Raw genomic sequence first — 18,079 nt, 5'->3', positions numbered from 1 at the left:
TAAACTGCAACAGCTTCGAAATGTGACACTGAGGCACTGCTCAGGAATTATTATTAGAAATTTTATTAATTTTTTTCAGTAAGCCATTAAATGGCCACTTTCATTTTTCATGAACACTGAAGCAAATTCAAAACTCATGCATGGCTAATGTACTGCCGTTTTGTTCAGTCTATACAAGTTTATAAAATGAATTAAAAAAAAAATTTGTATATGTATCCTTTCTTATGTTTCACTTATAATACTGCATCTAACCATTAGATTCATAATCCTTTAGCAACTAAATTGCATTGAAAATCTTAAAATTATCCTAAATTCAACAGGTAATGTTTCTAAAGTAACCCCCGCTCCCTCATTACTATTCGGCCGTCCTTCTAAATTTGTATGGTCTGGAAAGAGCCTATAACCCCTCCCCCTAGCACACAAATCGTACTGTATCCAATATGCTCTCTCCATGCTCCTGGTAAAGCTAACATCTATCTCCGGCTATCGAACACGAACTGCACTCCTACGATGAAGCCTGTACATCTGATCACAGAGTAACTGTCGAAAATATTTCGCTTCAACATTCTACGTGTGTCATATATCGATTACTGCATCTTTTCGGACTTTCTACAAAATTGCTATCTGCTGCTACTGAATTGCCAGAACTAGTTCTTTCTTTACCATATGTTGCAGAAAACTTCACTTTATGCTCATCAATGTTCGGAAATTTATTTACACATTCTATTAGGATAGGGAGTCTTCTCAGGTGCCCGAAGAAATGAACTCTGTTCACGAAGTGAAATGAGTTAAGGAAATCCCCTGGGAAGTTTTCGGGCGAAACTGTCATTTTCTATGTCAGCTATTGGCCTAAGTGGTCAACAAGAGGATATCGAAAAGGACCTCCTTTGAAGCGTTCCAAAAGACCTAACTTAAAAGGAAAGAAAGGGGCTTTTGTGTGTGATTTTTTATGCAGAGAGAGATTGGTGTAAGTCGCGTCAGCGACGTAAAGCCGCGTCCAGCGGCCGGTTTTTGTGTTATGGCTGTAATGTTTTGATTATTTACTTTTGATTATTCAAGAAAACTGTATTAAGTTTTAAAATAAACATTTAAAAGACAACTACTCTTTTTCCTTCATGCATCACGGCTGCTCAGACGTTATACTTATATCATTCTTTTCTTAAAAGTGTCTTAAAGGCTTGTGGGCGTTTCTTGATATTTCCTGGCAATCGCGTAGTTCTCATTAACTGTACCAATTGTTTTTTTCTTCTGATTTTAAATTATTTTAAGGGTACAGAAATGTATCTTTTCTTAAAGTACTTTATATTCCGCATATCATTTGCTCGTCTATAATAACCACCTAAAGTACAGAGAGGATTGATAACAAATGACACACTTCATAGTCTGCAAGAAAAGGACAAAGTGTAAGCTTACATCGTTCTCTTCTTAAATGCTAAACTAGGGCTTAAATTCGTTCCCAGCCTAAAGAAACCTGCCTTTGGTACTCCTCAGTGCTTGAATAAAATCGTATTTCCAGCCAGAACTGATTGGATATAAGGCAAATTTCAGTATTTTGTTTTACATCTCACTCATAAGTATACTAGTAATACAGTATTTCATTTCGCATTTAATAATATTGATACTGTACCGAATGTGCGCTCTCTTTTCCGAAAGGAGATGCAGGAATGTTCAAGAAGACCTCAGCAGCTAAGAAAAGAATACCCCCATACCGAAATCGATCGCCTTAGCAAGAAGAATTTTTATAATCAAGAAGGCTTGCACCTTACTCATCTAGGAAAAAAAGAGCTTTAAATGGGTTAAGTAAAAGAAGTAAAGATGCAGTTTTATTTGGCCTCGAAGAAATCTGTTCAGTATACTTTCCTTTCTTGTAGCATGGTTGTGGGTTTACTATAGGTAACATATTATATGGAGCATGGGCGTTTTTGACATTTCCTAGCCATTGCTTAGTTTTCATAACTATATCAATTTTGCTTCATTTTACTTAAAGTATATGAATATTCTTGTTCACTAGTCGGTCATAAAGAAGTGTTCGCGAGCTAAAATCATGTATCATATTTATAAGCGTATCTGTTGGACATCGTTCTTATTTCTTTTCTCCACGAAAACATCCTGTGATGCTGTGCGAAATTTTACGATAACTGTGCATGAAACTCTAGTTGTCATGAGCAAACGATCAAGTACCTATTTCAAAAATAAGTTTCTCTAGTTGAAAAAGACAATATTTCAGCTACAAATGTTAATCTTTTGCGCCATTAAAGTTCAAAAAACGGGAAAGGTTTATTAATAAGCATGTCAAAAACAATTAAACATATTAGTAGAAAAACATTAGTAGGTTCAGTAGATATTTAGATGGCTAACTGGTTCTTGCAAACCACACGAAGGCGTCTGCTTAAAGGCGAGACCTAAGTGAAATGCTCATGTAAATACGCTTCGCCGGAAATTTAACTTCGTTCGAACTATAACTGTTCAGGGGATTTAAGCACTTGGGCACTAGTGGGGAAGGTTCATACTCAAAATGAGAACTTCTTATGGCTACTCCTAAAGAAGACACCTGATAGAATGAACTACTGTCCAATCTGACTAAGTCACTCATCATATCCCCAAAGCAGAATAATGTGTGTCTGGCAATGGCCTGTCATAAAATCTGTTACTTTAAGGCAGCTAGACACATGAAATAATGGAAAAACTCCTGTTCAGATAGATAGATGTAGATTTTATCTGAAATGAGAGACCTTAAATTTCTTAAAGAGTAATACTGTGGAATTTATTCACTTGTCTTTTAGGAAATACCGCACTTCTAGCAAGAAAATTTCTAGTAGGAGCAAGGGAATATAAAACAGGTGTATAGCCAAAGGAGAAATCTAAGCTAAAACGTGAGATATTAAAAACTATGCTAGTTGAGAGACAAAAGTATGCCGAATGGGGATACCTTGTCTTTAACAATTATTAACAGGTATTGTCCCATATTTACCATTAACTAGGTTTATTCGACATGTTTTATAAGAATGTATTGAAAGGCAGATATTTGCTATGTCAGATAACTCTACCAGAGAAATATTCATAGTACGATCCTAGTGAAATAAAGCCCAATTTCAAAATTGGACTTTATTGCTGAACAATCTGCATTCTCACCAGAAGACAGATCCAAATACTGGTATCACAAGCCAGTGTTACCTTTCACCTTTGTCATAGAATTATGGATTTCTATGCCACAGACTCTGTTTCTATACCCAAGTTCATTTACCATCTTCAAAAGCACCGAGGTAGCAGGGGTTCAGCAATTAACAACTCTGTAAATAATTTGCCTCATCAGATAGCAGAAGCAGAGCGAACTAAAGCTAGTCTTCCACATTGGTGGCAGGAACTAACTAAAGACACGCAGCTCCGCATACCTGAGGAAAATGACGAACAACGTTCCATGCACATCCCATAAATGTTATGGCAGTGCCTGACATGCCCAAAATATAACAAAAAGCCCAACTTGGCATATCCTTAGACTAGTGCGCCGATCCATCAATGTATCGTTTAACCACATAAACATAAAGGGAACTAAATCACCCTCGCAGTAAGGACTGAATAGCTGCAACCAGTCGACTCTATTGTTGCATTAGAAATTCAACAGGGTTATTGTATGGGAGTGACTCGGTAACCAGTCAGCGCTTGTAATAGAAAACATATTGAAATATAAACGGCACAAACCAACGTGCATATTTGCTTTTGTGGTGGGATGTTTGGCTTCTACGCAACATACTACAGTTCAATTGCAAAGGTCATTTACCAACTTCAAGGACATCGTGGCAGCATAAGTAAATAGTTTACCGAATTTACTGATGGAGCACTACGGATCAGGATTAGTAGGGGAGCAAATGCCGGGTCTTTCACAATGCTTACGTCGTAAGACCTTTTCTTCTCTCTGTGTTCTCTCGGTGAATGGGCTAGCTACATGAGAGTTTTAGGGGGTTCTTTCTTATGTAATATGAATTTGACCAAAGTTCCCTTGAGTCTTCATGAAAGCATACTTTCCCTTAGGCAGAGAGTCTTAACGTGCTTCATCATAAGCTATTTCTTATTTCTTTATCATGATTAACCATTTTCTCATTTGGGCCATCTCGATGTCCCTTTTTCAATCAAGAAATACCTACAATGGCTTGTTACAGTACTTACCTAGGCACAATATGGCAGTTTTTCACAGGTGAAAAAGAATGATGACATATGTCATCATTCAATTAAATTGCACAAATTTAATTATTTTATATATGTTTTACATTATAATTAGGTATTCATTGCAAAAATCAATCACTAAGTTTACTTGGAAGGTCGTCTCTATTTCTTTTGTTCTGGTGGAAATTTCGTGGCGATCACTTTAACAACAGATTCGAAACAATTGTTGCCTTTAGCAATGCTGCGCAAAATACGTTATTTCTGCAGAATTTTACAGAAGTTTGTTTCATATGCACAGATTTTAAAATTGGGTTAAAGGCAAAAAAATATCACTATCGTCTATGAAATTGTTGGAACTTGAAGTAAAACAAAAAGTACGCGTAAGAAAATGGCCACAATACTTAACTGAAAAATTCTTATACGCATTTTTGGCTGAAAAATTCTTATACGTATGTTTGGCTGAAAAATTCTTATACGTATGTTTGGCTAAAGGTTATTCTCATATTTGCCAGAGTTTGGAACATTCTGAAAATTTGGCGCCTATCATTAAGGTGGTTGTGTGCTAATACGTAAGTACACTTGTTACTTTTAACTTACTCACTTTTATTTCATTTTATTATATTAGTGATTCTGATACTTTTTTCCCTTGGTACTACGCACCTCTTCTACTACTGCTTGACGATCATACTCCTCCTTTTCGAAACTCGAAAAATACATACATATGTATTTGAATTTAAATGATTTTAATGTGTTTTTAAAAAGTAAACAAGAGGAAGTATAAAAAATGTTGATAAATTTTTATAATTTATTGCTAATTAATTTTCTTCTCTTGTTTATTAATTCAATAATTTTTTTCATAATTTTTATTAGTTAACCATTTATCATTGAGTTAGCTTAATGTATTACTCTTTACATTTCTTTAATTTTGATTATTAACTATCGACTGTTTTACTTGTTATTGTTTTATTTATTTATTTTATAAGGTATTTCTCCCGCCTTCTTGGCATGCCTTCGTCGTGTGGTGGTTCATAATAAAGAAATCTAGTACAATTCTGATTTAGCATTATTCCGGTAGTACATTACAATTACATGAGTAATTATTTTCTCCAATAATATAATTAATAACATAGCTACAACCTTACACTAGTAAAGGCTCCTATATACCAGCCTGAATCATCCGCCATTCTGGAGCCCAAGTGGGAATATTAATGTCGGCTGCATAGTTAGCGGTGCAACAATTTCTTGTGCTTTTTGTGTAAAATGGGCGGACGTGCAGCTATTAATTGCTCAAATCATTCACGGAAAGGTCATATATTGGTAAAATTTCCTAAAACTGAAAAAAAAAGAGGAAATTTTGGGTAAATAATTGCCGAAGAGATAATTAGGAAACTGGTTCAGGTGCTCAACTTTGCCTAATAAGAATAATATTATTTTCTTCTTCATTTAGAGTTTGTATCTGCTCAGACGTTTATAATGTGCAAGTAAAGGGAAATTTTTGTACACAATAACCTAAGTATCTGCTAATTTCTGACATAAGAGCTATAATTAAATTGGTCTAGGGCTAATGTACCCGTCACCAAACATCGCTACTGCGGATGTTCTGAATGTGGAAAAATTTTGCTTCTAATTGAATACGTAGATTTTGTTTTCCTGCGCTAATTGTGGAAATTATAGTAATGTGATATGAAAATCATTAGCATATTGAAATTTATTAAAAAATAAATAATAATTTGGAAACGAAAGCTAAAATCTGAATGTTTGCCGAAGATATATGTAACACAATGAGTTTGAATAGCGTTGACATTACTTCTAATTTTTTTGCTTATTTTATAAAAATTATTGTTAGATAAAATGTTTTATGCATGGTTCCCACTACCGTTCCTTGATTAAAATAATTTCCAGAATACTGACATTGAGGTCTGATTAAGAATAAATTGAATACTACTGTGGAAATACTAAATTGAATACTAAGAATAAATTGAATACTACTGTGGGACAAAATGTATATAATTTGCTTTCAGTAAAGGCAGAGATTGTGCAAGTGATATATATTTGTAATCACAGTATTATTCAATTTGGCAATAGAGTAAAAATTTACAAATGAATGCAGAACATTCAGATAAGCACATTAAATTTGTGAAAGCTCTGCATGTGTATTTCTCGTAAAATAATTGTAGTGTTTTCAATGCATGCATAACAGTCAAATAAATCTGCCTGTAATGATGAATTTCAAAGGCGAGGTCAAAATCATTTCATGAATTCAATACTTCAAAAGAATTTGATCTCATCAAATAAAATCCTCATTATACTGATAAACAGTTATTACCGATCTGTGTTACAAACCATATTTTTATTCATGATAAATAGTATATTCTGAAGCGTTATTTTGTGCTGTCATTCCTAAATAAGAAATTGCCTACATAGTCAGAAGGCTCCTGAACTGAGAATGCTGTACTTTCTGTTTCCACATATCTTATGAAATATGCCATACTTTTAACAGTGTACGAAAATGTAAATGTTTCTTCAGAGTCTTTTACAATTATTTCAATAAAACAAAGTGATTGTAAGTTTGTTTTACCTCGTACTTAATTGACAACATGCTCTAAAGTGACTTTTTTGAGTATGAATTTACAATATTTTTATTGAAATTTTTGTTAAAATATCAGTAAGATAAACTTATTTGCGCACTCTACACTTTAACTATTTCAACATTTGACATTATTGAATGTTTTTATTGATATCGTATTATGATTCTGTATACATTCATATCGTATACATGATTATCGATCGTACATGTAGTAGTTACACCGAAACCATCATTTCCCGGCAAAAACGATCGAATTAATATGGCGGCTGTGTTGTTTGTGCTTTCACGAAGACAGAATTCAAGTGTGCTAAGGTACTTAGAATTCAAGGGCAATCCTTTAGAGCTACTGTATGGGCAGCAATTTATATCAAAGTATAGGATTTATAAGGATCCTAGCAAGGGGAGCCGACTCAACTTCTGTGTTGTATCCAAATGAAGCGCACTTGTTCCTAGTAGACAATAATTTAGCCTTTTGTTGTTTATATTTGTATTCATGGATTGCGACCTAATTCCGAGAAATATGGTTGGATGCACTGCAACAAATTATTCACATCGTTCTAGAAATAACTTTCTGTATGTTCTGTTTGCAGATAAATGAAGAAATATGAAGAAAATGGGTAATAAATTCTCGTCCATTGGAATGGATTCCGAGCACAGGAGCATGCGCTTTTGAAGTAAGTTCAGCTTCGTATGTTTTCATAATTGTTAGAAAAGTAAGTGTTGATGTTTCAGAAAAATGGTGTATTTTCATTTAAGTATTGCTAATTAGTGACAAATTGTACAAAATGAATTGCAGAACGCGTCTGTATAGTCTATACACACATACCGACGTCAACACGTCGATGGCGATGTTGTAGAGACATTAGGTTAATTGGAAGCAGAAAAGATGAAAAATATGCAACCGCCTTCGCCGGGAATCGAACCACGGACCTCAGGAATACCGGCCCAGCGTGCAGAACCACTACACCACGAAGGACGCTAAGAAAGTGGGAGAAATACCTTATAATGTTATTTAATTTTATTGTTATTATCGCAAACGGATAAAGTTTAAAGAATTATATTTTACATTCGATTTCAAATTTGTGTGTGATTATAACAATGAAGTGAGCTTTTTATTTAAATTTTAATGCGAGTTTCATGGTTTTAATAGAATGTTACTTTTTGACCCTGTTTTATTGCCGCCAAATCTGTCAATTGGCCCCAATGTAGGAAAAAATGTAAACATCGAATAATATGATTAAAATTATGCATTATATAATATTACCTTTAAAGTAACATAAATATATCGCATTTATATTCATTTTGAAGAAGGTAAACATCAATTTTAGTATTTGACGAATAATTATGTCTGTATTACATCATGTAGACTGATTTCCAGCTCCTTCATTTAACTGCAATTCCTTGTCAATTTATTTCCAATCTATGAACATGAAATATGTTTTAAAATGCTTTACAAGCTTAGTCACTCATTCTTAATTTAATTTAATTTTCATATCATAATTAAAATTTATTGCATTCTTAATGTGTAATTAAAATAATTTAATAATAATATATCTTACTGCAATTTAATACTTTTGATTTTAATGTTTTCAAAAAGTTGCTAAATCAAGTTTATTTTTGTGTGATCTTGCATCAAAGGCGCCAGTAATAAATCTGTTTTGGCCAGTCACTGCTAAAATATTTAATGAAAAACTTTTTACTCATGTAAAAGAACGAAAAAAATGATATTTACTTGTTAATCAGTGTCTTATGATATTCCAATAACATAAAAGGCTTCTTATTGTTTCTTAAGTTGCTTAACTTGTTATGATAACTTTTTGTCATCTTTATGTTTTACTCTTCTATGTTTTCAAATAAATATAAAAAGAATATTTCCAATCAAATATCCTTCTTTTCATGGCAGTGTTATGTACCATGATGTGATGCGTGTTGGCATTTATTACATAATCATTATAGAGTTTTATGTATTTATAATATATACCCAATATATATCATTATGTATTATATAATCTTTCTTTTTGAATGTATTAAATTAATACATTAATTATAATGTACATTTTTCTTTTCTTTTGCTTTAAAACATCTTTTGAATCCCCCTTTTTTTTCAGTATGCATACAAAACTTACCTGACCTATATTTTTTGCATGTTCATGTGATTTATATGAACGGAATGTGTCTTTTAGGTTATCTAATTTCGTAAAGGAATTAAAATAAAATGATACTCTTTGAAGACTTTTCATAGATATAAGTATGAGTGTTTATCAGTGATCACTCAAACAGCGATCGTTACATCCAGCATTAGCGATCACTTTTGAAAACGAGAGATTTTTCGTATTCAATTCAAACACTTCCCTACCAGTCGGACTCGTACGGGTTGCCATAGGTAGAGCTACTAGAGATACTTTATAGGAGCTCTCTATAGGATTTGCTGTAGAGTATCTTTCTCATATTATTGTCATTGATTTGCATTGTCTTGGGTCCTTCTTGAAAGCTCTGATCGCTCGTCACGTTTTGCGAACTTGTCTGATTGGATTGTCTTGCTCCTTTTGGTAGTACCTTGCTGCTTTTGGTAGTCCCTTCTTCCGCTTTTCTCCGTTTTCTCATCTGAGATTTTCTCCACGTCCGGATTTCTTTATGTAAAGTACCCTTGGGCTTTAATTTTGGAACCGGCAACGTCGCTCGGTCAAATATAGACCAGAGGTTACTTGAATGCGTTATGCTGTTTGTCACCTGGTCGAAAGTTGCGTTGTTTTCGGAAGTAACCAATGACATAGCTCCTAGATATGCAGTTCGCCTCGTCAGCCGTGTCGGTGGTGACCAATGACTTCATATAACAGTATATTATCTCGTTGGTGGTGACGGCCGTGTCGTAACCTTTCTTTAGGGTTGAGTTCAGGTTTGGTGTGCCCTCTTTGGCTTTTCATCGCTTTTGTTTCAAAGTTTTATCTATGAAACGTCTTTAAAGGATATCATTTTATTTTAATTCCATTATGAAAATAGCTAACCTAAAAGACACACTCCATTCGCATAATCACATTAACGTATGAAAAATATAGGTCAAGTAAGTTTTGTATGCATACTGAAAAAAAAAAGTGATTCAAAAGACGTTTTAAAGTGAACGAAAAGAAAGTATACACTATAGCTTTATTAACAACTCCAAAAATACAATGGAATATAAGGAAACATTACATAATACATAATAATATGAATTAAATAGCTATAATAAATATATAAAACTCTATAATGAATAATATTGCTAACTATATAATAAAAGCCAACACGTATCACATCATGGTACATAACACTGACATGAATGGAATGATATTTGTTTAGAAATACACCTTTTATATTTCTTTGATAACACAGAAGAGTAAGACATAAAGATCACAAGAAGTTATAAAAAGACGTTATGCAACTTAAGAAACAATAAGAAGCCCTTTAAGTCACTGCAATATCATAAGACACTGATTACCAAGTAAATATAATTTTTTCATTCTTTTACATCGGTAATAAATTTTTCATTAAAACTTTTAGCAGTGAACCGCCAAAACAGATTTATTATTGGCGCCTTTGAAGCAAGGTCACACAAAAATAAACTTGATTTAGCAACATTTTGAGAACACTAAAATCAAAAGTATTAAATTACAGTAAGATATATTATTATTAAATTATTTTAATTACACATTAGGAATGCAATTATCTAATAAATTTTAATTATGATATGAAAACTAAATTAATGTAAGAATGAGTGACTAAGCTTGTAAAGCATTTTAAAACATATTTCATGTTCATACATTGGGAATAAATTGACAAGGAATTGCAGTTAAATGAAGGAGCTGGAAATCAGTCTACGTGATGTAATACAGACAAAATTATTCGTCAAATACTTAAATTGATGTTTATTTTCTTCAAAATGAATATAAATTCGATATATTTAGGTTACTTTAAAGGTAATATTATATAAGACCTAATTTTAATCATATTATCCAATGTTCACTTTTTTTCTTTTTTTTTTTTTTTGCATTGGGGTCAACTGACAGATTTGGCGGCAATAAATCAGGATAAAAAATAACAGTCTATTTTAAACCATGAATCCCGCCTTAAAATTTAATTAAAAAGCGGACTTCATAGTTATAATCATACACAAATTTGAAATCGAATGGAAAATATAATTCTTTAAACTTTAACCATTTGCTATAATAACAATAAAATAAAATCACATCGCCATCGACGTGTTTACGTCAGTATCTGTGTATTGACTATACAGACACATTGTACAATTCATTTTGTACAATTTGTCACTAATTAGCAATACTTAAATGTAAATACACATTTTGCTGAAACATCAACACTTACGTTTTTTGTAATTATGGAAACATACGAACCTGAACTTACTTCAAAAGCGCACGCTCCTGTGTTTGAAACCCATTCCAATGGACGAGAATTTATTACCCATTTTCTTCATACTTCTTCATTTCTCTGAAAACAGAACATACTGGAAGTTATTTCTAGAACGATGTGAATAATTTGTTGCAGTGCATCCAGCCATATTTCTCGGAATTAGGTCGCAATCCATGAATACAAATATAAACAACAAAAGGCTAAATTATTGTCTACTAGGAACAAGTGCGCTTCATTTGGATAGTACACAGAAGTTGAGTTGGCTCCCTTTGCTAGGATCCTTATAAACCCTATACTTTGATATATATTGCTGCCCATATAGTAAATCTAAAGGATTGCCCTTGATTTCTAAGTACCTTAGCACACTTGAATTCTGTCTTCGTGAAAGCACAAACAACACAACCGCCATATTGATTCGATCGTTTTTGCCGCGGAATGATGGGTTCGGAGTGATCGCTACGAGAACGGTCGATCGGGAGCTGAGAGTGATCGTAGGGATTCAATTAATAGCAAAACTTCAAAATCAATTGCATCTGATGACATATCACAGCTAACCACCACTAAATGTTTCAATTGAATGAAGCCTTAAGCTGAAACATCTAAAGCATAAGTTATTTTGAATATGCTTTACAAAGTATACGTGAAATTTTTATTTAAATTTTCATTTCGTCTATATACTGTTTGAAAACTAATAAATTATCCGAAAAGTTTATATGCGCGGAATGCCACGCGTCTATAAAATCAACTTTAAAAAACAGTAGACATTTATCTAGTGTCTGCGATGAATGCGCCAAAACTGGCAGCTCTTTGCCTTTTTCGTCAAGAGGGAAAGGTTGGTAATTCAGCCTGGCGTATAGCTAGGAGCCTTATGCACTAGGGATTCAGGATTCATTTGCTGAATATGAGAAAAAAATGACTGTACAATGTAAAAATGCTATTCCAATACTCCCAGTATTTCCAAAAGGTGTGAGTTTTATTTCCACAATGTATCGAATACTTCGTTAGAAATATTATACTTTAATTACTATCTAAAAAGATAAAACAAAATATTAAAAGCAAGCGATCGCCTGCGTAGGTACACAATAACGCAAATTCACTTGAATTCTGAGACTTCCTTTTCTCATGGAAATTCACTCTGCTTATTTTCTATTTCAGGAAGGATAAAAATAGAAACTAACACTTTAACTGCATAACAAATAATCTTTCATCCGATTGGTTGTTACTTCGTCGCGGTTCATACAGTGTATGCGGTAGTGTTTTTTCTGTTTTACTGACTGATCATAAGGCTCATCTGAATTCTGAAAATTGTTTTCCAGAGCTAACTTATTTTTATTCTTTTATGGTATTCATGTGCTGCATGGAGAGTGTCCAAGGATAGATTTACTCACTTGGTCACTTGCATCCCATTTCATTTTTGCAGTATAGCAACTGAAGTAAAGTTACTTTGCTTGCAACGTTATTATGGAAGAAAATTCCATAGAAAATGCTCTACCGAATCAGTCAGAATTTATATCTTCTTCTTTTGAGCATAATCAGAGGAGAAATGATTCTGAATTTGGTATGAATTCAACATATAATTTAGCTGCTGATAACCAAAATTCAGATACCTTAAATCCAGTTAACCATACTGACGATTTATCGAATAACGATCAGGATCTTGAGAGCATCCGAACTGAAAATTCAGAAGATGAAGAACCTTTAGTTATAGAGACAATTGATATTACACCTGAAAAAAGCGGAGGTGTAATGAAACAAATAATAAAACCTGGAGAAGGCGATGAGTGCCCAGGTTATGGAGATCGAGTATATGTTCATTATACAGGATGGCTGTTAAATAACAAAGACAAACCTGTTATGTTCGACAGTAATCGTAAAGGAGAAAAGTGCGAATTTAGTCTTGGACGAGGTATGATTTATTTAATCCGTAACTGATTAAACAAACATATATATAATGACATTACAATTTTTTAAAATCTAATATAATCATGGTATTTTCGCGCATTAAGCTGCTTAATATCAGTAAAGACATAAAGTAAGAAATTTAGGACCAGTTTTATAAGTGTGTGTATGCATGTATGTGTGTGCATATATTTGTGTGTGTATAATTTTATTAAGATGCTTTTATATTTCTAGAACAATTTTTATTTTGTCCAAATATGTTAATATAATTTAAAGAACAAGAGAAGTAATCTTTCTTTCGTTTGTCCAGTTTTATGTATCTAGATTGTGAATTTTTATTCTCACTTATAAGTGTAATAATCACATTTGTAGTTTATGCTAGAAAGGGAAGTCAGTTAGCTTCTTGTTTATCTGAACCATTCATTAAATTTTTTTTGGAAATATATGTGCCTTACCTAAATTTGGGTATTTAAGATACCTAACATTACTTTTTAAAGGGACTAGGAGAGAGAAGGCACATGATTACAGTTTTTATACTGTTCACTGTTTCAGTATGTTTTGATGAGTTAAGTAAATAAAAATTCATTCATATCTATACTATTTACTTTTGCCTTTTTGTGGATTTTTTTTAGATTTCTTTATGAAGTATTTCTAAACTTTATGATCATTTTAAAATATTGGTTGAGGCAATAGCAAACTGGTTATCTACTAGTTGTTAAAATTTTACTTTTTTCATGAAATCCTTTTCTTCAGTTTCTCTAATTTTTAATGTGCAGTTGAAGCAATTTTGTTATTCTGATACATATTTCTCATTGTGCTTAACTTCCAACACATTCTCATGCAATCTAAGACACATTTTAACCCTCACAGATTTCAGAACGTAATAGTCCCAGTCCCTCATTTTATGTGAAATGTAATTTGCTATTCTGCTGTTACTTATTCTAAGCATTTCCACTTCATCAGATTAGTTGAGCTTCAAGAAATAATTGAACATGATCTGGTGTTGGACAGTTCACTATTATTTTACCATTGCATGACTTCCGTATAGAAATCCCAAGTAAAATGAAGAATTTAACCAAATGTTTAGGTAATGAGAAATGAAATATTGTTTATAACCACTTTTACTGCAATATGGCTGAACTAATTCATAATTAAAGAATATTTAAAAAATTCATTAAATCTTTCAGATCACGAAGTACATACATCATAATAATTTTAAACTGAAATGCTTGTTTACTATTTACATCTGTCACATAAGTTTAAATCACAGCTACCCCATTCATCTACGTAACATTAATTTGTAAAAACGAAGCATTTTTAAGAGAGAAAAGATTATAAAACTTTCTATGAACTGACATTGAATGTTATAGCATTTTGAACTTTGAAAACTGCCACAAATTCTTGTCTCTGAAACTTGAAATACCTGGTATTTTTCAAATTTTTCTAAGATGATATTAGCTCTGCCCTTTATATGTAGCTCTTGTAAGATTTATTTTTCAAGTTAAGCCATGGAATTCTGCAAAGAATGCAGCTAGATCAGGGGTTCTCGTCCAAAAGGGAATTTCATAGTTTGAGAGGGGATGTGGTCAGCCTGACTTCACATGCTTTCTGTTGTGCTATTAAAAAAATAATCCAGTAAATTTATATGTATCTTTTGAGTTTTGGAAAAGAAGAAGGAAATGATCTACCAGTGGTGAAAGGCAAATTTTGTGGAGATCATTTTAAGATTAGATTCAAAATAGTTTTTCCTTTAAATCATTTTGTTGACACATAATGTATTTAAAAATTTTATTGCAAGCAACTCCTGCAAGTGCATGTTTTAAAATTAAATTTAAGACAACATATATCATGATTTGTTTATAAAAAGTGTTGCTACTTTCAATTCAATAAAAGAAATGCATATGGAAAATTTCAACAGTGTTTATTAGAACTGAAATATTATTTTGTGCATTAAAGCAGGTTGAGCACATTCTGAAATTCTGGCAACTTCTGTCCAGGTGGTTATACTAATATGTAAATTCTGACAGGTCTTATAGTCTCTGTTATTATGAAACTAAAATGCAAGTGGTCATAAAAAGCTTCCAACTACTGTTCACAGCTGGTCTAATGATAGCACAAGGTGGTTAATCATCACTAACAAACCCTTATCATGGGAAAAGTCAAGGGCAATAGCATTTGTAAAAAGGTAAAAAAATGCTATTGATGATAGAAATCTTTCTCCTTTAAAGTTACTTATCCCTGGGTTAGATGGTCCCAATTTAAATGCAGCTGTTTTATAGGCAAATAAATGAAGTAAAGTTGCGGTAAGAAGTAAGAAGTTTGTTGATCTGGAGGTTTGTAATATCTGTATCTTATACAATCCTTTAAGAAAGATTTTTCAAAATTAGTAATAGATTGGATTGCTGCTGTGTTCTTGTAGTTGTCTTGTCGAAAAGTTAGTGCAGAAAGGTCAAATAGGGCCAAAACTATCTAAAACAGCCCTAGTGACTCAATGATCCTCGAAGAACGTAGGAGCCGGCACTTTCTTGGAGATAAAACCAATTCTGAAGAGCTGAGCCAGTATGGCAGGACAGTCAAAGATCAAGGACAGTGATGGTAGCAATAACTTAACAATTATAACTGACCATTCAAGGATATTTTCATTCCTTTAAAGTGTTTTGTTTTCAGTCTGGCCATGGTAGATGAAAAAATCCAGTTGCAGTTTATCTCAGGAATAGAATTTTTTGGTTGATCTTTGGATTATGGTAACTTGGCGATTTTTTGGCGAAAATTTGGCGACCAACTCTGCTACAGCAACCCTCTATTTTTTTTTTTTTTTTTTCCACCGCCATTTTGTCTTCACGAAGTAAAGATATGTTTCTTTTCTTTTTATTTATTCAACACTTTTTCCAACAATCTACTAGCCCAATTACAGTTATGCTAGAAATTTTATCTAGCAAAACTGCTTAATCATTACAAATATTCACTGCAAAATTGGGAAAAAGTGCACAATAGCAAACTCCTTGCGCGTTTTTCAGAATAACACATACACATAAACCATGTACACGTCGACTTATTTTTACTTAAAAAAACATCCCAGAATTGCACAAAAATGGCATTGCGCACACTCTTCACTATATCCATGTACACTGCTTTTTTCTCATAAATTAGAAAAATTTCATGAAAATACATGACAATTTTCTGAATCTTTAAACCCGGTAAAAAGAACATATATGAAATTACCTGATCGCGAAAAAGTATATACCCTTTCCAAATATGAACATTTCCACTTATAAAATAAATAAAATATCCAAAAACTTTTACCTCTAAATTATCTATTATATTATAAACGTTACCAACAAATTTATACCGCAAACATTACAAATACTTAGTGTCAAATATTTAAATTATTTCCATGAACGTTTACTTCAACTTAAACGTATACCAAATTCCTACAAACATAAAATTCACAAAATAACTATCATTTAATTAAAATATCACTAAACCATGTACACGTCGACTTATTTTTACTTAAGAAAACATCCCAGAATTGCACAAAAATGGCATTGTGCACACTCTTCACTATATCCATGTACACTGCTTTTTTCTCATAAATTAGAAAAATTTCACGAAAATGCATGACAATTTTCTGAATCTTTAAACCCGGTAAAAAGAACATGTATGAAATTACCTGATCGCGAAGAAGTATATACCCTTTCCAAATATGAACATTTCCACGTATAAAATAAATAAAATATCCAAAAACTTTTACCTCTACATTATCTATTATATTACAAACGTCACCAACTAATTCATACCGCAAACATTACAAATGGTTACAAATACTTAGTGTCAAATATTTAAATTATTTCCATGCACGTTTACTTGCACTCTAACGTATACCAAATTCTACAAACATATAATTCACAAAATAACTATTATTTAATTAAAATATAATTAAATTAAAAAACACTACTTAAAATATAAATAAGCACATACATTAAATTAATAAAAATTAGCTTACAATCCTTATTACTTTAAACTAAATCATTGCTAATAACAATTTTCCAATAATACTAAATTACTTTACTTCCACCTTACATTTAGAACAACAATGCATAAAAATAATATCCTCAAATAATTAAAAATACTAACTTACCTAATCTTCTACAGAATCTTGCTTACATGGTAGATACACTTTTATTATTGATTCAATAAAACTATTGAACGATTTTTTCTGCGAATTTTTCCTCCACACTTCCTCCGCTAAATAAAAAGCAAAATTCTCTTTATCACAATGCCTCGGAATGGCGCTTTTTATAGCACTCCACGTGCCCTCTATTGTATTGGTATGTGCACCTGTTTCCGGATCTTTAAAATATTATTAGACAGCGCCATACAATCCGAAAATTATTCAACACTACTTCACACAGCACACAATGAAGCTTAATACTAAATAATATACTGCTACAGATATTTTTCCAAATTCCCCCCCCCCCTTTTTCCGATTAAAGAACTGTAATTCGTCCATTAATATCACATGACATATCTCATGATCTCTCATTTCCCTCACACAAAATAATGCGTAATTGTAACTGAGTACTGCTCACATTATTACCAAAGTCCTAGGTAGTAACCTTTATCGCCTCCAAAATGTCGCCAAACTACCAGTTACCATATTCCAAAGATCAGCCAATTTTTCTTTGCTTGTTTGGAGATCAGTCTTCAACTTGCTACAGCATCTGCATTGACAAGGGTTAAACTGGTTGGAAACTTGAGTACAATTTTAGGCTTCTTTGTCGAGGTAGTCAGCTTGCTCATTGCCAGAAATATTGACATGTGCTGGAATCCGCTGTAGGATGTAGGCTTTGGGGACAGATATTATTATGCTTATGAGCACAACAATGTCCTGGGCAAGTTGAGAGTTGCCCCTTAGGACTGCCTGGAGTGCAGAATTAGAATCAGAAAATTATGACGCCACAGGAATTCTGAACTGCTTTGGAGTGAAAAATATCCATAGCGTCCTCTATAGCTACCAATTTGCAGAGGCAA

General features: G+C 32.6%; 1 protein-coding gene across 1 annotated transcript in view; it reads left to right on the top strand.

Annotated features, from left to right (window-relative positions):
* The first annotated feature begins 12,382 nt into the window (after positions 1–12,382).
* LOC118182023 (peptidyl-prolyl cis-trans isomerase FKBP4-like) overlaps positions 12,383–18,079 on the top strand; it is a 63,393-nt gene continuing 57,696 nt past the window's right edge. Inside the window, exon 1 of the mRNA XM_035351286.2 lies at positions 12,383–13,055. Coding sequence (XP_035207177.1) covers positions 12,611–13,055 — 445 coding nt within the window. The 5' untranslated portion in view covers positions 12,383–12,610. The remainder of the gene's footprint in view (positions 13,056–18,079) is intronic.

The sequence above is a fragment of the Stegodyphus dumicola genome, chromosome X1 (assembly GCF_044657685.1).
Source record: "Stegodyphus dumicola isolate Sdum_Otavi_A_Nest chromosome X1, ASM4465768v1".
NCBI lineage: Eukaryota > Metazoa > Arthropoda > Arachnida > Araneae > Eresidae > Stegodyphus > Stegodyphus dumicola.
Note: the sequence above shows the minus strand (reverse complement) of the source record. Positions and strands in the feature narration are given on the sequence as shown.